The sequence below is a fragment of the Lasioglossum baleicum genome, chromosome 1 (genome assembly GCF_051020765.1).
Source record: "Lasioglossum baleicum chromosome 1, iyLasBale1, whole genome shotgun sequence".
Taxonomy (NCBI): Eukaryota; Metazoa; Arthropoda; class Insecta; order Hymenoptera; family Halictidae; genus Lasioglossum; species Lasioglossum baleicum.
Window position 1 is genome coordinate 11,883,705 of NC_134929.1, and position 23,742 is coordinate 11,907,446.

The 23,742-nt window shown below is 41.8% G+C and overlaps 2 protein-coding genes across 5 annotated transcripts in view; one reads left to right on the forward strand and one right to left on the reverse strand.

Annotated features, from left to right (window-relative positions):
* LOC143207714 (proton-coupled amino acid transporter-like protein acs) overlaps positions 1–2,882 on the forward strand; it is a 39,128-nt gene extending 36,246 nt beyond the window's left edge. For all 3 annotated transcript variants that reach the window (XM_076421497.1, XM_076421489.1, XM_076421498.1), the window contains one exon: positions 49–2,882. In XM_076421497.1, coding sequence (XP_076277612.1) covers positions 49–293 — 245 coding nt within the window. In that variant the 3' untranslated portion in view covers positions 294–2,882. The remainder of the gene's footprint in view (positions 1–48) is intronic.
* On the reverse strand, positions 1,835–11,162 carry Lmx1a (LIM homeobox transcription factor 1 alpha). Of its 2 annotated transcripts, XM_076421558.1 has the most exons (5): positions 10,470–11,162; positions 8,520–8,939; positions 6,236–6,541; positions 5,584–5,682; positions 1,835–5,150 (listed from the first exon to the last, which is right to left on the reverse strand). In XM_076421558.1, exons 1-5 carry the CDS (start codon positions 10,588–10,590, stop codon positions 4,888–4,890), a joined length of 1,209 nt encoding a protein of 402 aa, XP_076277673.1. In that variant the 5' UTR covers positions 10,591–11,162; the 3' UTR covers positions 1,835–4,887. The 2 variants fall into 2 exon arrangements, with proteins under 2 accessions (XP_076277673.1, XP_076277680.1); XM_076421565.1 differs by lacking the exon at positions 5,584–5,682.
* Positions 11,163–23,742: the final 12,580 nt, after the last annotated feature.

The window sequence follows — 23,742 nt, forward strand, 5'->3', positions numbered from 1 at the left end:
CCATATCGTAAGAAGCTATCGCAACTATCATTCTTTTCTTCCCCGCAGTTACGTTGGCCGTCTCGGTGCCCAGGCTGGGCCTCTTCATATCGCTGTTCGGCGCGCTGTGTCTCTCAGCCCTGGGAATTGCATTCCCAGCGATCATCGAGATCTGCGTGATCTGGCCACAGAAGAAGTTCGGCCCGTGCATGTTCATGGTGCTGAAGAACATCTGTCTGATCGTGTTCGGTCTGCTCGGCCTGGTGGTTGGCACCTACGTCAGCATCGTCGACATCATAAACTCGTTTAAGTGAAGCCAGCGGGCGATCCGCAGGTATCCATCATGGAGAGCAAGAGGAGACCGAGAGAAATGGAGAGTAAGATGAAGAGAGAAAGAGCAAAAGAGAAGGGGAGAGGGAGAGAGGGAAAGAGAGAGCGAGGATGTTGCGATGAGGACAAATGGTTTGCGTAGGGTGCGGGCCGCAGCTTCTCCCAGTTTAGCTTAAAGAGCGGCGCTTTAGGTAGACAGCGTCTCATAAATGCAGTGGCAGAATGATCTTTAGGGAACGCGGGCAGCCAAAGAGCATTTGGGACGAACTGTTCGATCCCGTCATTGCCGTTAGCACACTTAGGCCGTTTGTTTCTTTTTTTAGATTTTTAAGACGTAGGTTGGAACGGCGCGCGGTGTTGGGCGACAGAAATCGATTTTCGAGTGTTCTGTACACGAGTGGAGCTCAAGAGAGACGAGTGGAGATAGTGTAGATTAAGGAAATTGTTGAAGACAAAAGTATATTTTTCCTCAGCTTTGATTTAAATAGTTCTGTAGATCTGACGCTTAGGAAGCTGATCAGCAGAACGTCGATTGCGTAGAAAATGGATAACGATGGAAGCAAGATCATAGATCCTGCGGTTTAGTGGAAGCTTCAAAGAGAAATCGGTGCCTGGAGTCGAAGAAGCGCGTTTTAGTCACTAACAATAAGTTATAGTCAATTAAAACCAAAGAGATTCAGGGACGTCGAGGCCTTGGACTTAGAAAATCACCAAAGAGCAATTAATTTGGAGTCTTAAACTCCAGACCCTAGCCATTAGTGGAATAATACCGCGAAGCAGCTCCACTTGTGAACAGTGATTAACGATTTTAAAAAGAAAATGTTTAGCGGATGTTAAAATACCAATCGCGCCCAACATCCAGCGTTGTTCGATAAATCGAATGAAAAAAAAGCGAAAAAAGTCTATATGTAGAAAGTAAATGATCGACAAACCTGAAACCTGTGATCGAAGATTTTATACAGGAACGAGCGATGCATTTCTATTGAATTGTTGAACCAGTTGCAGATGTATGTTACATGAATGTTAATTGTTCTCCAACTTCCGGATCGGAGGTTCGCAATTGTTCGACGGCGTTCCTCTCGTCTTGATGATACGAGTACTTAGGTTCACTGTGCGTCACTGGGGATTTATGTACCAGGGATGTGGTCCAGGCGTTGACAAATAGTAGACTTAGGATACGTAGAAAAGGAATTGATTGTTGTTAAAGTTAAGGTAGAGGAATTAAGAGAATCGATCCCGTAGCTCTCTCTCTCTCTGGCAGTGGGGGCGAATCAAATTAATCTAGATGTAGGAATACATTCCCGAAGAGTGACTCCGTTGATGACCAATATTCAAGGAGTAATTCAACTAAGAAAAATAGAAGCAAGTCGCGTAGAAACTAAGAGACTGGATCCGGTTCGTACAATCTCAAATTTTTCGATGTACAACATTTAACACTAGGTTTACGCAGCACTAAAAGTGACTATTTTACATTACTTCATGATAATAACGAGAATGTGTCTTTTAGCCATTCTTTTATAATGTAAAAAAATTAATTTGTTCGAAATATTAGTAAACCTAGTGTTAAAGAGGATTGTACAGTAGAAATACACCAGCTAGTAATGGTACTCGATACTAATTGCTCAATCAACGCAACCAAAGAGAAAACCTACCGCAAGCAAAGTCGCAAGACATTTCCAAAGAGACGTTCTCGACGAGCATCAAAGGGTCCAGAAGCGTTCTCCAACGCCTGGCTTTCATCGGAATCGTACACCATGACGAGGGGAAAGCGGGAACAGTAGAAGAAGATCTATGACAGATACCAGCAATATACGTAGTACATGGTTAGGCCTAGTTTTCTATCAAGATGCTTGTACAACGATTCTTGCTGCCGCAAAAGCAAAGCAGGGTAAACCGAACAAAGTTCGAAGTACGCGATGAAATCGAGATTTCTTTTTTATCGGTGCTTCGTGTCGTCACTGCCGGGAATTACGCACGAATTGCCTTCGATTTTCGTCACGCCATCTTGGCGGCGCGGTGTAGAAATTCAATTCGCTTGAACATCCACACTGTTCTCAGCAGACCGCATTTTAAATTGAAAAATAGAAATTTCTTCTCGACTTCGTCTATATTGCATAAAACTAAACGAATGAACGCCAGTATCACGCTTTGAAAAAATCAAAAGGTGTTAGATCTAATATTCTTAAGGGAATTTCTATTTTCCAAGTTTACGATAGGTTCAACCGGAACGCTCATTTACACTTAAACGGAACGCATAATTACACAATAAGAAATTCGAAGAACTTATGAAAGTAACGGATCGCAATCCTTCCAATGAAAAATGTTCCTCGCATAGCTTGGGATACTAAAATTGGAAATATTATTAAGCCGGTGAAATCCACACAGAATCTCCGAACCGAAAATCGAAGATCGTACTTACGACGATCGGGAAACTTATTCAGGATCAGACGTCGGGTTTTGTACGTTTCTAAACGGTGTTTCTTAAGGGATCTGCATTTTTCTGTATATGTTTTAAATTTCAGCTCGTTTTTTTTTGTCATTATATTTCTGATATAATAAACTCTCTATTCTTACCTGCGCCGTCTGTCTTATCCCGGACTTTTCTACTTCGGCCGACTGGATCACGTAAGTAGTTATTTGTTGGTAGATCAATAGCTTCCACCTACACAATTTTCAACTGAAAATTAATTTTCTTATTCTTGTCGTTTGCAAATATTAACACAGTCCATTCGAATGTTCTCTTCCAGTGAAATTCAGTATTAAATCGAATCAAGTTGTAGAAGATCGAGCAGGGTAAATAAATGGCATTTTGGCGAATTCTTTTTTATATAATGTATTGTAATTCTCACTAATTCGTAGTTTCTAGTGATCGCTTCGTCGGACAAAGCCGGGCTATTATTCCTCTGTAAATCGGATTGCAACGCTACGATTCAACGCGTCAACTCTTCCTGAATATCTGTTTTCGTAGAATTCGAGGGTGTGCTTGATGTCTGACTTTCATTTACATTGTTCATCCATCCGTTCCTTTGGTAAGATTCCTTTCTCTCAATCACTTCACGTTCGAGCCGTTCACGGGTCAAAGCAATTAACCCCGCCTTCTAACTCGGTCAATTTTGTTACCAGAACATTTGATTGATGCGTCAGTCTTCACATTTACAATAAATTTTCTTAATAATTAGACTTTCACAATTTCCTCAATATTACTGAACGACAAAAATTGTCCGCTCCATTTTAAATACGTATTATTTTATTCATTTCTTTGTTGCTGTTTCTACTGCGGAGTTGATCGTTTAGGCAAATGAACGGCTCGTTTACTAAATATAATCTTCCCGTCGTTCGGTCGTTGCGAGAGGTTTGTTGCATTTTCTGCATAGACCGGGATTTATTGGACTTTTATTGGAAGAATGGAAATGCATAATTTCGTGTCGGTCAAGGCCGAGTGTTTCTACTTCCTTGGCGGTGAACTTTTTAAATTCGAAACAAATTCGCTTTGTCTTGCTTCGAGTGATTTTCTGTAAATGCAACAAACATTTCGATCCGATCTAACATTGATTTCATTTCTTCCTTCGTTCAGAGAGGGACGACGAACATCATTTTAACGAAGGAGCTCCGATCTGCAGTCGAATCCTCTGTCGACGACCATCATTCGGGGCAGAAATAAGGTACGAACGTTCGTCGGTGCTTAAATATATGTTTTTTTTTCCTTTTTATACGTGTAAACCGAAGGATACATCGCTTAATAGTAAATCGAACCGCGATATTCTTTGCGCTATGTCGTGTTCTCGCCATCTTTGGTACATCGAAATCGTTGTTGAAATGAATGATCGCTCTACGAACGAGAATCGCGCGATAATGACAATAATCAATTGGAGACGATACAATTCAAGTCGAATCACAGAATAAACGGAAGAACAGTCCGTCGACGAAAGAAAAATGTATACAATAATTAGACTGTGGATTTCAGATATTTTTCATACACACATTACGATTGTTCAACATTTTCTGGAGCATCGAAGATGTTCTTACATGTAACGAGAGTTTAAATAATCAACACGTTCTCGCTTATCGATATACAAACATCCGCAGTCTAATAACAATATCGAATCGAAAATATGAAAAATAAATGCTCTTCAAGCGATAGGTTCTATTGGAATGAAAAGATGATGGATTTGAAAACTGTTTGTACATATCCTACTATAGCTTACTCTACGACACTCCCGTCGCTCTATCAACTTAACAATATTACATAAATTAACGCAGGTAGTTACCCTATCTCTCTATAAAATATTGAACGAAGCGACTCGTTAACATTCTCGCGATCACCGGTACAGTAAAGCAAATAATAAATATAAATATCCTCCTCGAATGTGTAATGCATAAAGTGCTATCGTGGAAACGACAAATGTGAAAAAAACAAGAAATTGAAGGGGAATGAAAAATGGGAGAAAATTTCCAAGGATTCTCTTGAGAAAAATTGGGGCACGCTGTTCGACGCAGGGACCAGCTACGTCATGGGGGTCGGAGAACCGCGATAGGGACACCAAACGAAAGAAAACAATGGGGGAAACGGGTTTCGGATTACGCGTGGTCACCACTGAAGTAACTACTCTGCATCAGGAACAGTTTGTCGATGGGGTTGTGAATCGCCGCGTGCAAACTCTGCGACAAGGATGGCGCCTCGTGGGATGTTGGCCCATGATGTGGGTGGGATCCGCCGCCTTGATGGCCGCCATCTTGCCCGCCTCCGCCCTCATTTTCGCCTATATCGAAACCAGCTTCCGTTCCATCCAACGATAGATCGCTGCTGCAGAAACTCTCGCCCGAGTGGCCGGGATATGTGTCTGGAAATTCATAAAAATCCATTAACGTCTTCGCACTCGGCCACAAATCCAGACCAGAAAAATGTCTTTCTCTTTCACTTTCGTATACTTGTGTATTCAGATCTAAATCAAGGAATTTCTTGGTCCTGGACACTATTCTATTTAACCCTCCGCCTCTATATTCTTATGTCGCGCAAGCCATTGTGTCTAAATATTTTTCTCTCAATCCCGTTTTCATAAAGCATTTAATGTTATCCCTCTATCTAGCTACCCTTAACTTTATTCGTTGATGTCACGTTATTAGGAGGCTCGGATCTTCCTGCAGAGCTAGCGGATCCGAATCTGTTGGATTTCGAGGAGATCACCGAAGAACACGTGACCACAGAACATTCAAATATCCGGAGATCCGATAGGTACGCGATGCTATTGTTTCTACGGTGAGAAAGAGACTTACCGTCGGGCGAGTACGGGTTATTGGGGTTGAGCGGTTGCGTGGCTGAGGAGAAGCTAGAAGATTCCCCGTCGCGCATGTTCATGGCGTTCAAATAATGACCTGCGAACGAGATCAAACGATTGGCATTTTGCACCGATTGTTTCTTTTTGCAGAGCCCCATTAACCAGTCTTCGCTGATAGTGTGTGCGGATTCGTGAGTGTGGTGCGAGAAAATGAAACCAACAAGTCACAGGTAAGATCTTCTCTCGGACGAAGGAGATAAACGATTCGTCAAATGAATATTGAACATTAAACAATTTCTAATTCTTTTTCTTTATTCCAGATCGCACTGGATCGGGTTGTACGTGCTCTGATAAAATGAAGTCATCAAAGAAATCGTGAAAATGTAGTCATCAAAGAAAGATAATGACACACCTTTATTCCATTTTGACCAAACCACGTGCGAAGGTAACTCTTTCGTCATAAATATGAAAAATTACTGAATGATAATGAAGATGAATGAAATAGAGATATTTCGACTGAGATGGAGACGTAGAGCGCAGGAGGTGGTTGAAGAATGATCAGATAATGAATATTAAATGATAACGAAGATGAAATTAATGGAGAAACAGGAGGTACTTGAGGAATAAAGAAGGTAAAGAAGATGACTTACTGTGATCGCTGTGAGGACTTTCTGGTCGGCGTTCTTCCTTTGGTTCCTTGTCTGATCCAGGCTCGGTCTTCGCTTTCCTCTGCAGCTTCTTCATCTTGGCCCTCTGGTTCTGGAACCAGACCTGCACCACGCGAACACTGAGGCCAGTGTCCTTCGCCAGAGCCTCTCGGACCTTCCGACAGGGTTTTGGTGAGACCTCGAACGAGGCCTTGAACTGACGCCTCTGCGCGGATGTGAGGATAGTCCGCGGCCGTTTCGGACCTCGACGACCATCGCGGGGCCGATTTTCATCCAGCAGGTCATAGTCTGTAGAATAACTAATCGTTAAACACCGGACAACTTGGTCAAACATCGTTTGAACTTAAACGTCGACAATCGCCGCACAGTGGAGTCGATGCGCAGCCCGAACGCGGTGAACATCTTCAACGGATTCAAATGATATACATATATGTCCGTATTTTTCTCGTTCTCGTGGCTAGCACAATATTTATTTGAGGTATTGTTTGCGCAGAATATACAACTCTTTCACTGAATATTTATAAATTAACTGTTGTGACGCGATAAATAGATTTTGCACGCGACTGAAACATTGGAAAATATTTGATACGTATTCTTTTCTGCTTCAGCAGAGTTTTCGTGTGGTACGGGGTGAAAACAACCCTTGAAGATGGGGATGAGAAAGTAGAAAGGTGCCATTCACACCAGTATCTACACACAACTTTTCCAGAAACTTACTTCGGTTGATCAAACAACGAAAGATGGATGATTTTAACTTCGGAGGTTCATATATTCAATCTTGCGTAGCAGCGTTAAAAATTGATCAATTTAAGAAAACAAAAATATGACATTATAGCTCGAAGATCGAGCTTACTGTGTAAAATTTGTTTTTTAAAGGAATAATTTGTTAAGCGGGACTTGTCGCCGCGTTTTGGCTCCTTCGGCCCCACTGTGCTCTGTCAAAGTACTGATCAGACTTGTTTCCATTCAACCAAACGGGATCCCCTCGCAACAATCACTGTAACAACTTCGGAGTGGGAACCATCGAACAATTAGGTTTACTTTATGCTGACGGAAGCGAAAGGTTCGAAGAACTGCGAGCAGAAAAGAGACAATCGACAGCTCCGAGCGAAAAGTAGGAATGTTAAGACGTTAAATTTAGGGAAGATACGTTCCGGTGACCTGCGAACGAATCCAAGGAATCTTGTTGAATAGAAACCGTCTGGAACTCTGAGATGATTTTTCCACCGAGTTTACACGGAATCCTGACTAACAAACTGCTCTTCTATTATCCGCGATGGACTAAAGTTCGGAAAGATAATGGAAACCCGCGAACGCAGAAAGTTCGACTCTTTGCGATTCTCTTCACAGATTGGCGTTAGAAAGAACCATTCTCGGACCGTTTCTAATTACGCTTGGTTTTAAGTGTAGTTACCTTGAAAAGAGACAGCCTCGATATGAAATTCCTGTAGGTATTTACATTGGATGTCTTTAGATTGTAGTAGTACAACCTGCGAACAATGCAACAAGGTATGTACAATACGTTCTCGCACGTGGATCGTTTGTTTTCTTAATAAATTTCTGTTTCGTTTCAGTGAAAAACGAGGAGCCTGATCGCGTCGCGGGGAACAAAACGAGCGAACGACACTTCGAGCTAACGAGCTTCCGTTAATTATCGCGCGAACGGGTCGCCAATCTTGATTCTCGTTGCAACAATACATATAATCGATAAAGGAACGACGATAGTCGAGCAGTTTGCTGTCAAAGTTCTCGGTTCTGTAATGAACGCCAATGCTTGTCTACCTAACATTTTACGAAATCGCGGTCTCGACGGGCCAAAAACAAAATAGATCTCCAAGCAAGCGTTCGACAATTTTACCGTCAAGTTGACGATGGGGTTCGAGGAAACGATAAGCTGGAATCAACGAATTAGGAAACAAAGCACAACAATAGGAAGAGATATATTCAAACACACATCTTGAAACAGTATTATCATTATTTATGGAAAAGATTGAGTAGAAGGAATCGATAAAACATAGATCAGCAAGTTGTGTAGCATTCCATTGAAAGTGAGGTACTGCTAGGTACTTGAAGCTTTCAGAAGCGAGTGAGAAGCAACAGAGAGGATATACAGATAAAGTTATTGTACTAAAGCAGAAATCATGTCTTGACCTAATTGCATAATGGAAGACAAAGCTGATGGACACTGCAAGCTGCACAATAATAATTAAAGTGAAAGGGAAGTCGAAGAAACAGGTGGGAAACGATTAGTTTGATTGAAACGAACCTTGGGGGCTGTTCAGGTAAAGCTCGTTCTCATAATCCCTTTTGCAGATCGGCTGGCCCTGTCTGAGCAAGTACTGCGCGCCCGGCGGAAGCGGTTGCCCGCAGACGCAACACGCGAAACACTCGACGTGGAAGACCAGGCCGGGCGCCCTGAGAACGAAGTCCGAGCAGCTGATCTTCTCCATGCACCTGGCGCACTTCACACTGAAGATCCTTTCGTAGTCGGACCTGCAGTAGAACTTTAGCTCGCGGATGAAGCAGGAATTCGTGAGAGGCGCGGCGCACACGGCGCACGAAAGACACTCCTCATGGTAGTTTCTTCCGGCGACCTGCATCACGTATTTATCCGCTATGGTGCGGTCGCAACCGGCGCAAATTGTCTCCAGAAGACCAGACTCTGTCTTCACGGAGACCGTGGGCTCTGGAAATGGAGAACAGCTATGTAACTGATGCTTCGTTGGCCTTTTAGTTTCATTGTTCAAGATGCGACCGGAATCGGTTGCTAACTTTTATGCGATACGCATGCACTTGCAGTTGTTGGACTGTGGAGCACTTTTTTCAAGACAAAGATGCTGGAGATTTGTTGCATTACATTTGTTGCTGCAGGCTATTTGTGTTGTCAACAGGTCCGTTGGAGATGGAATTAATTACTAGGCTTCATGCATTTGTAAGAAGAACCAGTTGGCAGAACTTCAAACAATAGAAGGATTAGAAGAATTTTAAAATGTTGATATACATGTTCTTCGACTTGTTAGGATTGTTAAACTGCAATTTTACTAGTAAATGTGTCAAATATATAAGAATCTATAAAATTTAGAACATTACATAGAATATTTTAATAGATAATGGGAAATTTGTCATCGCTACTGTTTTACGCGCAGTCACGAACAGATGTGTCAGCACAGCTATTGAACTATATTTTAACTATATGATTTAAAAGGATTCGAACAGTTTTCTATCGAGTTTGTAGTTTTTTAACCGCGAAACAGTATCGCCGCGAGAGAAATAAATGCATGGGGAGTTATTCTGACTGATATCGCTGTCGGACTGAGAAATGTGATAGCGTTCTGGGAGCGAAGCAATATCGCGAGACCCATGAAATTTATTCCGTCACTTATCGATTGCCGATAGTGATAAAGCGATGCTGCGACGGAATATGATAAGTTTCTGTGTGACAGTCATCTCGTGTTCGATCGGTCTCTACTATAACTATTTCTTTCTAGAAACATATCTACAATAAATTAGTGGTACTCTTACAACACCATGCTGTAACAAGCGTTACATTCTAACCGAATACATACATCGTTAACGATTAGCAATTAAAATTCACGGAATAATAAGTAATTTAAATAGGCAAACCAGTTGAACTTACTAAAGACGACAAACACGAAATAGAGTATAAACTGGGGCTATTATAGAGACATTATTGATTTTTATACAACATTGAAGAACAGTTTTAAAGTGCATGCTAATGTTAAGAAAGTACGCGAATTTTACAAATGGAACATATTGCTGTTTCACTACCATCCTGATTCAAGCGGTTCTATCAGAGCTAAACGAATCTCAGAATCAAAATAATTTGCTAGTAGTATTTAACAGCTAACTATTATTTACTAACAATTTACTGACGTATTTTAGCTATTTCCTAACAAGCACCATCGCAGGGTTTCCAATAGATTTATCTGTTACAGCAAAAGAGAACTATCGCTCACAGAACAACAACAATGAACCAAAAATTCGCTACGCGTCAAGCTCCAAAAGTCTTACCACTACATCACTGAAAGCAGCAACCTTCCAACTATAAAGCGCCCTCAAACTTCAACCCTTCCAAAATATTGGGTGACAAATAATCATCCAATTGAGTACAAAGTTCAAACTCACTCAATATCGAAAAGCTCGGTGAGTATCTACGAAGTTCTACAAGGCGAGAATAATTAGATCAGCTTGTTACCTCCATTGTTGTTATCGTTCGCAGGTCTGAACGGCATCGGAGGCGCGGAGCCCATCGTCGGCGGACCGGACTCGGCCTGCCGGTTCAGGGTACCGGGTAGCGGCGGATAGAACTCCAACATGGTTGCGAATATCCTGGCACCCACGATTCCTCGATCCCTATTACACTGTTCCACTCACTGCGAAAACAAGTGAAAAAATCCCAAAGGAGCGTCTTGCGAGCACCCTCGATCACTGTCAACCCAGTTCCACCCGTTGTAGTCACAGTCAAACGAAAATCAACCACCCTGGTCCACAAAATGAGGTGTCACGTTCGCGAGAGAGGCACTGGAAGCGTCCTTAACACGAGAATTCCTTGCTTCACCGTCCTAGATGAGGGGTAGCTAACCCTGATCAGGTTCTTCGTCCGCGGTGACCAGTCTCAAGGGCAGATCCGATCGTCTGCAGGTATCCTAACTGGCATCGATGTTCGACGAGCCGTTGACAACCGAGTGTTTAGCATCCTGAGGGTGGAAACCGGCGGTTTACTTTTCTGGGGCAGGCACGGGGGTGGTTTTCCCTCTGACGGGAACCAGGGAAACGGGTCTCGCTGCGTGACAGATAGGAACGTGTGTCGGCCGGCCGGACTCTGAAGCTTTTTTGACGGGAGCCACCGCATCGACAGTGAAAATCAACCCCCTCTCGCCGACGACAACGCCGACGCCGACGCCGACCTCCACCCCTCCAGAAACAGGCGTCGCGAAATAGACGACCGATCGACGAGAGTGAACGGGGGCGGAGGCTTCATCCCTTGACGAGAACGCGACTAGGATTGGCGGCGACAGGACCCGCCCTTTCAACCTTCAGCTATGGAGGGGGTGCGAAGGCGTCGCGGTGCTCAACTGGTTGCGTTCAGAACCAGGAGATCAATATCAACGCCGACGCCAGTGACGTACGCCGGATATAGGGTGCGAATTTCTTTCGGGTTTCGCTGCCGAAGATTTTTTCGGGGATCAAGACCGCCTGCGGACCCAGCCGCTGAATATTAGATGGCTGGATGGATAGGGGTGGTTTTTTCGAGACAGGAGCTCGTTTCTGAGTTTCATTGGTCTTGCGCGATTGTTGCTCGGATATCGATGAAATGAATACGGATGTTAGAGAGTACAGTTTATAGCTTGATCGAGGATGTAGCTTGAAGTTTTGGCTGGAGAATGTTTTGGAAGTGAATTGTTGATATTTTCGAGAAATAGGGAGTTGATTTAGAAGTTCAATTCAGCTTGAATATTTGTGGAGCTTGATGGGAGATATTTTGGGAATAGTTTCTAGAATCTTTGCAAGACTTGTACAATTTGCGTTGCTTTGGTTTAGACAAATATGATATAAAAAGTAGAGACGCACATATTTCCTGACAATTAGCTTGAACTATGTCAATCCGACTACCGCTTAGATTATCAGCTCACACCCTTTCTATTCTTCCAGATCTTATCAGCTTGGGAGTTAAGTAGATTTGTCTGGTAATACCCAGGGGACATCGGCTGGATTCTCATAGTCACCAGACCATACAGAGTGTCCAGATCTAACAGCAGGTATAAATATAAAATATGATGATAAAATATATATGACATGCAGATATCATATCTAGACGATAGCCATTGTATCGCAATGTTTTTAATTAGATACACGAAAGAAGTATACAAACCTTCTCCGCTGAAACTGTGATGAATGGGAAACCCAGAAGTTAATGTTAATGAACGTATATGATCGTAATACCTGCAAAACGCTATACGAAGTCGATCGCAAAGAAGTAAACGAAGAATCATCATTTCCGAAGGGTTGACGATAAACGTTTATGAACGGTCTAATCGCGGCCAGTTTCCACTTTCCACGAATCGGGCATTCCCTCAGGGCCTAGGTGACAGCTAATGTTTCGAACAAATTCGTCCCACAAACAGGCCACCCCCTCTCACCCCCAACGTATGCTGGCTGTCGTCCCCGATTTAGCTTGTCCGATGGGGGGCATGGACCGGTTCCCCTTCGGGTCCGCACGTGTTCCACCCCCCTGGAAATACTTTGCATCACCGTCACCGCCAACTTGATGCCCCTTTGTGCACGCACCGAGGGGGCATACCGGAGTTTCATAGGCAACTAGGCGTATCATTGGCGTTGCGGGGGTGGCGTGCAACCCCGGGGGTGGCTTCAGCGCGCCACGAGCCCAACAGAGACAAAGAGGCCCGTATATAGGCTTTTATTTGGCAAACATCGCTGATAGACGAGCCGCACAAAGGACGGCATTGTCGCGTATTTACGCGGTCCGACAAACGGCCAAATACTCCGATGCGCCGAGAGACTTTCGTGACAAAATACACGACTGCGCCTCTTCCCTTTGGCATCCGCCATCGCGATATTGCTTCGAGCAGAACGATCTCTTAGATGAGACCTTTCACGACACCAGACCTCATTCCTTCAGCCTTCTTATTTCTTGGACGACGCATTATTCGATGACGAAGTACGTTGAACTTTCCGACTGTGATTCTTTTTCTCAGAAATGATGCTTCTTCGAATTCATTGCTGGGTCTATCGAAGGTGCTTCCCTTCTTTTTAATTCTTTGCGAACGGAGGCTGTACAACATTTATTAACCCTTAGCACTCGAGGGTTGAGTCAGAGTCACCTTTAAAAATTGCTGTACCATTATTCAAAATATTGTTTACATTATTAAATATATCGATATCTATCAGTAGACTGCGGATCTTTATGCAAAATAAAAAATGTTTGCGTTGTTTGCAAGATACAGGTGCCAAATAGAAAAATTTCTCATCTTTTAATTATCTTATTAAGCTGAAACTAATGCACTGATGTCCTCAAATCTTTTTAATATGACCACTGCTTTAAATTATGCGTAAAATCCGCAGTTACTAAACAGTTAATAAATATTCAGGTATTATATGAGGTATTATACCAATTCCATATCCATAAAATTGGATTAATGAATGGATTATTTAATTCTCGGTCGAAAGAAATGTTTAATTTTCGAGTTAAAATAGCTCCGAATGCAAAGTTTTAAACACAGCATATTTTCCTTCATTTAATCCATGGAGACATACACTCGTTCTATCGAACCACTTTCTTGCCAATTTCACATTTCTTCGTGTTAATCCTCTGCCATTGAAGACTGATCAAAATTTATCATATAGTCGACAGAATGATTCACCTATTCAATCCTTGTGTCAGGAGTGGGAGAATTTAGAAAAATTCACTGAAAGATATTCATATTGACTCCACAGTTTAAATATTGATAACAGGTGGACGAAATTTGGACAGTGTTCTCTATATTGGTTTTTTGAGGATGCTCCTTCTAGAATTGGGCTATACGATTTGTTGTATTCGATGCTAGACCAAACGGCAGACATGTCGACTCTGAAGTGCTCGCTACGAGAGATTGTCCGGGATTGATGGACACAGACAAAGAAACCGAAGGGGTTTTTATTTGACAAATATGATTCCTGCGTAGACAATGAACTCGGTAAACATCGACGCACTCAATATGCCAGTTTTTCGAGATCCACGTCTGTCTTCCGGCTATTCAGTTGGCTGATTGGCCTCATACGAGCTATCGCGTTGTGACGACAATTGAAACGGAGACTTATGGTTTGTCATTCTCCGTTGGTGTTCCGTTTCGTTCAACTTTCAACGTGCATCCACGTTCGCTTAACTTCCACTGTATCTGTCTCCATGACAGTCTCGTTAAGTCGTTCAATGAATCTTGTCGTTTCTTATTTAGTTAGTTTTATTGAATATAGTGAAATAATGAATATTTATTAGGTGTGCAAATAAGTTCTTCCTCCTTGTTTTCCAAATTCAAGATTTTATTACATAAAATGTAAATGTAAAATCTTGTCTGGTGAGAAAGAGAGAGAGACTCCCAATCCCAATCTTTCTGCCCATTCTTCTTACGACTGTGTCGGATTTTCGTTGAGCAATTCCTGTAACTGACCGTCATCGAACTTTCTCGGTGCACCTGAACGATACAGCGATCTCTCCCAGTACTGCACAATCAATTTCAGTAGCTTCAACAGCTGATTTCCTAAAAGCAGTGACGCAAATGATGCTTCTCGCACGCCTTATTTCTCGAAATTGTTGCATAGGACTGGAAACTCTTAGAGCGCTCATCACGATTCTTCTTAAAACTGAAAGAACGCTCTTTCAGATGGCACAAAAATCGGAAAATGATTCGAATTCAGTCAGAAGTTATGATCGTAGAAGAAAAGGGGAAGGAACTTATTTGCAGACCTAATACGAATTTCTATGTCGCAGTTTCAGCGAACACGGCGCACAGATACACTTCACGGTAGCTTGTACAGAAAAATTGTTGGAACACAATGAGATAAAGAACAATCCGTAGTTACAGGACACCCGGATGAAAGGCAGGCATTGTTCACCGAAAAATCCGAGCATCCCCTGTTCTCGAGTGGTCGCCGCCTAACACGGTCTTATCTGTGCATAATAGAAATTAGGGAAACCCGGTGACCCTAGCGATTTCACGGCGCATAAAGGCACAAAAGTCGCTCGATCGCCGGATGAAATATGGTTCCTTGCAGGTGCATCCACCCCATCTCCTAGCTCCCGATCCCGTTCGATGCATTGTCCGGGATATGTGACACTAACGCCATCCGTGTAATTATGCCGATACGGTTCCAAGCGTTGTTTCGTGACCGGGGACGACGAGCAACCCTCTAAACACCCTTTGGTCACGCATCGAGGGGGTGACGCTGCATCCTAATTCATGCTGACGATTTCTCGGGGGTTATCCTATTGCTATCGTATCCTAAAAAGTGAGTTGCAGAAACGCTAATGTTCATACAATGTCAATCGTTATTGTTGCACTGGATTTTTCGATAATTCCAAGTCAGAACTTATTCTAAATGTTTGTCTGTGGTTGCTCGCTCTGTAACCATGTTAATTTACGAATTAACATTGTGACAATTTTCTAAAAATAATGCAGAAAGTTACCAGTGACAGAGTAGTAAGAAAAGTTACGTGGCGCGTACTTTTTTTCAGCAGAAGAAGGACCTCTTTCTAATAGCAAGCTGTCTGCACGTGGCTCGTTGCACACCCATCGGTCACGCGTAAAAGGGGTGTCTCTGCATCATAATACGCATCGAGAGGATCCTTCGAACCGGTTGCGGCATGGAGATTCACGGAAGGGTGGTCCGCATTTAAAATTACCGTCATTGATTATAAATTGTCCGATCCAAGCCGTACATCTTGATCAAGGGTAGCCAATAAGCAAACTGCAGCCACTTCTATCTGCTTTTCGTACGCTTTTTTACCGCTTCTGTTTCGTTCGAACCCAATAGCTGAAGAAAAACAAGAAATTGACAGAACTTCTTAGAATTTGTTATGAACTGACTTTAAACGTATATCGTTCTCATATTTGGTACATAACTACATTGTAGATTTTGTGGATTTACGATCACAATGGATAGGTAGAATAGAAGCAGAAAAACAAGAAATTAACAAAACTTTTTAGAATTTGTTATGAACTGACTTTAAACTGTATTGTTCTTATATTTGGTAACTACATCGTAGATTTTCTAGATTTACGATCACAATGGATAGATACAATTTAATATGGTCCAGGAGGTTCGAAAAGATGAGCAGGTCAATGGAAAGAATGCGATGTCGAAGCAGCAGCGACACCCGTGATCCTCGAAATTCGAAAAATTTCGAGACTTTTTTTGCCAATTGAGGGGTCCAATTGCTCAAAGGAACCCATCACAAACGGCACGTGCCCTCGGACCTGCTCCCTACCCTGGTCTTCGCGGCATTCCTGACGTCGACCCTAGATAAAATGTAATAACGCGTCCTCTTCAGGCTGCCGCGTACGAATCCATCTTTCGTTAACGAGGGTGGAGGCTCACGATTGCGTTCCAGGAATGCGTGATGACTACTTTGTCAGGAATGCGCCGCGGCGCCCATACACCGAACGACAGCGTCGCGTCGGGACGCCCAGATGCGATAGAAACAGCTGTGCTACAGGGTAACCAGGATCTGGATCATCGATGCTTTTTACTTCGATTAGAAGAGTAAGTCATACTTACAAGCACCTTGTAAAACAATGAAGTTGGGTATCATCGTAGTATTCTCAACAGCTTTGAAAAATGGTGGAGAAAGGAGAATTGCGATTCATTTCTATAAATGTTATAGAGGCGAGTATTTAATTAAATCTTTGTCCTGTAAAAATTATCATTCATTATCAGACTCCCGATCTTTATGCAAAGTACAGAGCTTGTAATACAGTAAAGGTAATTTAAAATAGCAAATATATTAGTGAAATTTAAACATACTATTATATTATCTTCAACCAAGGTTGAAGAGTGGTTGAAGAAGTTGAGGAAAAAAAGAGAAAAGAGAGCATAAATAAACCAAACAGAATAACAAACCAAAAATGCAAAAGTCAGGGAATGGGGAAAGAAGCAATAAGTAAGGAATTAAGTGGGTTAGTGATAATTAGGATACTAAAAGAGTAGGATTGTTTTTATCTTTAAAACTATTGAGTAACTACACCTAATATTTTGCAGACATCATTAGGGATCCATATACCATCGTCTCACAAAAAATTATCGAAATCGAAGTCGGACACTTGGCGTCCTTCCCTTGTTAGGGTGTTCTAATTTGTTGACTGTTTAAAATTACCTACTCATTGTTGTCATAAATATTAAGTTTATTTCGAGCGTGTCTTTGTAGTTTTAATAATTCTGGAATAGAACATTTGAAGCCGTGGCAGGTTCAGCGTTGAAATGCAGAAGTCGGAGAGGAACGTTCCGCGGATTTTTCGATGTTTCTCGGCAGGGTGGCGGGTATCCGTGACTTTCCGTGCACACCACCCCTGGGAAGTTCCCCCGCGGCGCCGCGCAGCGCCGTGCCTTCTGATCCTGCTCCTCTTTGTCGTTCGATAAAGGACACGCCGTGGAAACGGGAGGAGCGAGAGGAACGATTCCGATTCACTGGATACTTTTTTTTTCCTTCGGCGCCTCATGTTTCTCGGGGAATTCTTTGAGGATCGTGGAGGAGTAGCGTTACCGATGCAGAAACACGGGAATGTATTTAAAATCCTCTTCGAATGTCCACCGGAAAATCGAACGTCAGCGATAGAAACAATGTCGTGCAAGTAAAAATATAAAAAGCATAGAACGCATACCCAGACTGAAGTATTAAACGAAAAAGATAGAGGACTGAGAAAAAGGGTAGAAAAGGTGTTCGAAGCAAAGACTACATACAGGTGTGAACAGAACGAAGAAATCAGAACACAAATGTTACAATTTTTTGGTCACAAGTATGAACAAAACGAAGAAACTGAAACAGTGATTTTCGAATTTCATGCAGAACTTTTGCAGAAAATCTGGATCGCAAAGGCTAAAAGCAAGCGGCAGAATGATAAGCAGTTTGAATAGGAGGCAAAGAATCCTGTCAATTGAATAATTTCAAAAAAGGCAACTATTTAATTATTCATATTCCTTATGAATACATTCTCATCTCTTTGGAAGTCAAATCGTACTCCACGCGAAATCTTTTACATTTTCCCTTCGTTCTTTCCTCCGGACATTTCGAGCTAGTCTCCTCTCCCGGTGCCGCCATTTTACAGTTATATTGCGACGATCATAATTTATTCAAGGTCCGTACATCGCTCGATTCTTTCTTTCTCCAATTTCTTGAATTAGAAATGTGGATTGAAAGGAATTTCAACCTCAAATCGGTCAGTGAGGAATTTTATAATATTTCTTTGACAAACAGTGAGTCACGTCGATGCCATATCGACGTATCGCATTCGCATATGCTTTCGAGATAACGATTAGGTGCAGAAATTATCTGATTTTTGCTTGCTCGTGCCAGCGAGTCATATTTTTACCTTTCGTGGATGGTAAATGTTCAGTTCCATACAAAAGTTTGCAATTATATTCCTTTATGCGAGACTGGAAGATAATCTCTATGAAAAATACAAGTTTCCAATCAATTTCCAGCACTGAACAAGTACAAAAAATTCAAATCCACATAGAGACGTCTACAGTTTACTGGCAGCACCTCCATCCCCTAAATCCTGCAACTGGTACCCTTAAAAATGAAAGGTTTATCTTCGCCGCGACAAGTAGCGCGCGGGACAACAAAAGGAGTTCACAGACGATCGTTTGCGATTAGCCTCGTGGGGATCGATTGATGGACACCGATCTAAAAAGCAGGATCGGTGTCCCGTGATGCCGACAAGTTGTTCCTGGGACTGGTAGCCAGCAATCGTGCAATCGTGCAATCGTGCAATCGTGCAATCGTGTAAGGTCGCACGAGGCGAGGGCCACGCGCCGGCACGTGTAGCGTGTTCAAGCGCGCGTAAAATCGGCCTTTGAACTTCTGAACTCGCTGTTAATCGCGATCTAACGCTCACCTTCGCCGACAGGCAACACAGAGATCTATTTTTCGGCCGGAAGTTGACCCCGAGGGGGTGAATTCCAATCGCGCGCGAATCAAAATCTCTTCTCGCGGGGATCCGAGCGAAACGGAGCGGATAGGAGCGGAGAGAAGCGGATCCAAGCGGAGAAACACCGCTACGCCGGAGGGCCGGTTACAAGGGCTGCTCAGGGCCGAAGGGGTGAAGGGCTGGTTGTTTGCAGAGTGGCTATATTGTAAGTCCGGCCCGACGTCGAAACGTCGACTCGATTGTGTCCCTCGGTTTTTATTTACCCCTTGTTTTTATTGCGATCTGCGAAGACGACCGCTTATGGACCAATGGAGGACCGTGATAGATAATCTGCCATGGAAATCAACGTGACGAAGGTATTAGGTTGTTGCATATGAAATGTCCGATTTTAGAATGCTGCTCTTATAAAACGTTTCGATCAAGAAATACTATTACAAAGTGTAGATTTATTATACAGGGTGTCTCTGTTGAAGGAGGTCACCTAAATGTCTCCTTTATTTTTAGTGGCACAAAAAAAATAGTTTTTTCAAGGTCATCGTTATTTTTTATCGGGAAAACTTATCTTTTTTTATTCCATCTTGTTAATGACTTAATTCATTCAGAACATATTCAAATGTATTTTTTCAGCCGCTATAAGATGGAATAAAAAAAGATCAGTTTTCCCGATAAAAAAATAACGATGACCTTGAAAAAATAACCGGACAAAAGAAATTGTTCTTCTATGATATTCCTCCTTCGATACCATTTAAATTATGCCATAAATATTCTTTTTGTGCCATTAAAAATAAAGGAGATATAATTGCGGCCTCCTTCAGCTGAGACCACCTGTATAAAACTTTGAGGTACAAAGCTAATCTTTAACACTAAACGTACCACGACCGGTCAAGTGACTAGTTCTGGTTTCTTTTATTTGACAACTAATGAAATTATAAAGATGCCTTCATAAGAAATGATTTACTAAATATCTTTACTACAGCACATATTATACAATAAAAACCGCGCAAAGTATAAATAAATTAATTCTTGTCATTGGTATAAAGCAACCACGAGCCTGTTACTTTTATAGCTCGGTACGTTTAGTGTCAATATCCTATGTTCACAAGTTTAATGTACACGTATAATTTTACTCTTAAATAAAGTTTATTTCAACGTCAACTAACGTGACCAAATAACTTAATTTTTGGTCAAAATGTGGTGATTAATTAGCGTACTAATCGTTGATGGTAAAAAAGAACTAGAAAATCAAAATAACAATCTTGTAAATGAAAAACGTTAATGACCATAATACCTTATTTTTACCGTAATATTATATAATCAAGGAACTTACAGTTTGTACATAGAATACATTGGGTACTCAAAATTGCGTTTGTCTAATTTCACTGCTAAAAATCGGACATTTCATATGCGACAACCTTACTATAGACTTCATATCTAACAAAAACTTCATTTTACAGAGGAGAGTTTCAAGAATTCTGGACAAACTGCAAAACCTGTGAAGAACTCTGCGAACCGGATGATCCTGAGGTGTGAAAAACGCTTGTCCACGGTCCCCCGAGGACATTCAACGGGTTCACGGTACCTTGTTCGTCGACCATACGTTCGTTCTAGATGATATCTCGAAGATCAATCAACAGGGTACGAATCTGTTTGAAGTTTCAAGCTCCGGGGCGAGTTTGACTTCTGGAATGGGGTTCTCTCGGCGAGGCGCGGCGTGTTCCCGGCCTCGGTACAGTTTCCCATGGGCGTAGGAGAGCACGTGATGCACTCGCGACACGTGACGTCTGTCAATACGATACATTCATGGGCTCTCCCCTAGCCCTCGTTGAATAGGAAGAACGATCGAGCCGAAGATCTCTTCGGTGAGTTCGCAAACGAGAGCAACTATTTGCAAAGTGACCGGGTTTCCCGAAATTGCCTGCACCGCCGGCGCGGCGCGCTGCGAAAACAAGGGGCTCGCTGGAACCTGGGAACCGTTCTTCCGGCAAATATACAGGATCCGTGGCGATTTCGATGGGTTGTCCAGTTTGTAGCGACGAGGCTCGATTGAATCCGTGGGCGAACTCGTGTTGGTTCTATTGAAATCCGCTTGGACGACTTAACTTGGCCGCTGGAAAACAGATTTTTGTCTGCAGAATTCAACAAAATTATGACGTACGCTGCTTAATATTTCTTTATAGAGAATGACGTGCTGCATCGAATAGTGCACGGAAAAATATACATATACAGGGTGTCTCAGCTGTAGGAGGCCACCTATCTCCTTTATTTTTAATGGCACAAAAAAATATTTATTTAAAAACTGATGTAGCACAGCTACTCTAAGAAACGTTTAAAGTAGTAAATAAACTATAGATTCGAGTACTTTGTTTATATTTTAATGAATGTGAACAAAATGCTCGAATGAAAGCACCAGAACTTAGAAGAACAATTATTCTGTATGGCAATGCAATTACCGAGCGACGTGATAAACGGAGAGCCGTTCGTTGTGTCGGGAAAGTCGGCAAAAAGGGGGAATAACGCGTCCGATGTGCCAATGGGAACATATTATGTGAGTAAAACCGGCGCGGCGGTCGCCGGCGATCGGGATTTTCAAAGGCGGCGCTCAAACACGGGGCCAGCAATGAATAAATATTGTTCTTCGGGAAAATCACATGAGCACAGCGGCGGATTCATATCCGGCCGATCACGGTCGCGATACAAACAACCGGCGACGCCACCGTATGCTTTTGTCCTGATTGTTTTTCGTTTTATACGGTGTAACGTTGCTTTCGCGCGATCACCATCGGTTAAACCGCCGCGCCGCACCGTGCCAGAAAAACTGTTCGATGAGAAATTGATTTCCGGTTCCACGAACAAATCATCCCAGGTTTGCACAATTTTTGTTCGAACTCCGAATGTATAGCCTTGCAAAGTTTTCTATCGCGTCAAACCGTTATGCGTTCGAAATCGAGAAAGAATACAATAAATTTATTGTTGGCAATCAGAACAACAGGTCCATCAGACTCTTCTGGCAAATACATAAACAAGATCTCTTTCCCGAGCATATCGATTCTTTCAAATTTTATTACATTTTTCGAAAACATCTACACTACCGCTGAAAAGTATCCGGACACTTGCGAAATGTGTAATAGCAACGCATAAAAGTTTCTGAAGCATCTGAAATAGGGAATAAAATCGATCTTTATTACTTTCTTACGGAATATCTAACGTTTTAACACTAAAAAATGTTTTACCTTGTAAAAATGACAAGGCCCTATTTATTTAGATTTTGTGCAACTTTTATTACAATATGTGCTGGGATAAAGAAATTTATTGAATCATTTTCTATGTAAGCAACTTCATAATTTCAATAATTGCGAAGTGGAAAATATAAAATCGGTCATTTGATCGGCAGTGGTGGGTTTAGTGTTAAGTTAAGAACTTACCAATATTAGACTAACAATAAGATTCAATACGAGATGTGAATTCGGTCTGCACCTTAGAAATAAAACAAAGTAAAACTTGAAATCCTTTCAAGCACCGAGATCGTTCCTCCAGATTACGTATTTGTGGATAGAAATTATGTTATTGCATTTGCATTATATATAGTTTGTACATAAAAATAAATTCTATTGTGCTATGATACCACAATATACATAACAATAATAATTACAAATGACGAAATTGTTCTAAATATTTATCCTATTAACTTAGACTACGTTTTGTTTTTAAAAAAACTTTTTAACACTTATATTAAAATGCACTAAAAAAGGAGAAAATAATTTTTTCTTGGTTCTCCATAAAATACCGAATCCAGTTAAATGTTTAATAATATTTCTCCCCAAAATGTTAAGCAATTAGTTCAAAATTTCTTCAGTTATAAAATTAGTGTCGGAATAGACAGAAAAATTTAATATTTTAAGTAAAATCATGACATTAGTGACTATAAAAATAAAAGCGTGGAGCCCCACGAAGATTACGTCAATATAGTTTGGCGCTCCACGCTTTTATTTTTATGATTTTATTTAAATTTATATTAAATTTTTCTATCTATTCCCACACTAATTTTATAACAGAAGAAATTTTGAACTAATTGCTTAAAATTTTGGGGAAAAATAAATATTATTAATCATTTAACTGGATTCGCGGTATTTTACGGAGAACCAGAAAAAAACTATTTTTTTCTACTTCTTAGTGCACTTTGATATAAGCATGGTTTTTAAAAAGTTTTTTTATATAATTTATTTTCTACTTTTATTGTCATCGGAAGCAAGTGTGTATACAAAAATTCAGCAACACTGGACTATGGGAAGAGGTTTAAAATTCGATTACAGGATTTGCCGCATACAACAACACGGCAAGTTATTATAATATACGCGTGGTAAAAAAGGAAGTGCCCGGATACTTTTGAGCGGTAGCGTATGTCGATTAGTACATTCGGAGGCGTACAAAATTTTAGACTGTTAAATATGAGAATTGCGAGCTTTACGGACAAACTGCGGCGCGTTTAATTTCTGGTCAAGGTAGGATGCTATTGGTTCGCAGACCAAATACGGGTCACAAATACGAAGTCGCTGGCAGTTGAAAGTCGAATGAGGTCCTCGAGGGACAAGTCGGGCCCGATCCTCATGTGTGAAAATCAAATATCGGCGCCGCCCTTCGGCAAGGAACTTTATTCATAAATCGCGAACGGTGAATGGCGGCGGTGTTTGCCGTGCCCAGATATTAACTGTATCTATGCAGTGCCCACTGGGCTCAGGATATTATGACCGTTCTCGGGGCATAATTAGTAATCCCTGGCACGTGACGCGCACGTGACTGCGGCTCGCACGGCGTACACCTTCGACCAGA

Bases quoted from the DNA above. Each gene is read 5' to 3' on its own strand.
- Lmx1a (XM_076421558.1), bottom strand. From the start codon at position 10,590: ATGTTGGAGTTCTATCCGCCGCTACCCGGTACCCTGAACCGGCAGGCC. The intron at 8,940-10,469 runs GTAACAAGCTGA...CTCCATTTCCAG, and splicing joins GAACGATAACAACAATGGAG to AGCCCACGGTCTCCGTGAAG. The intron at 5,683-6,235 runs GTAAGTCATCTT...TCTCGTTCGCAG, and splicing joins AAGTCCTCACAGCGATCACA to GTCATTATTTGAACGCCATG.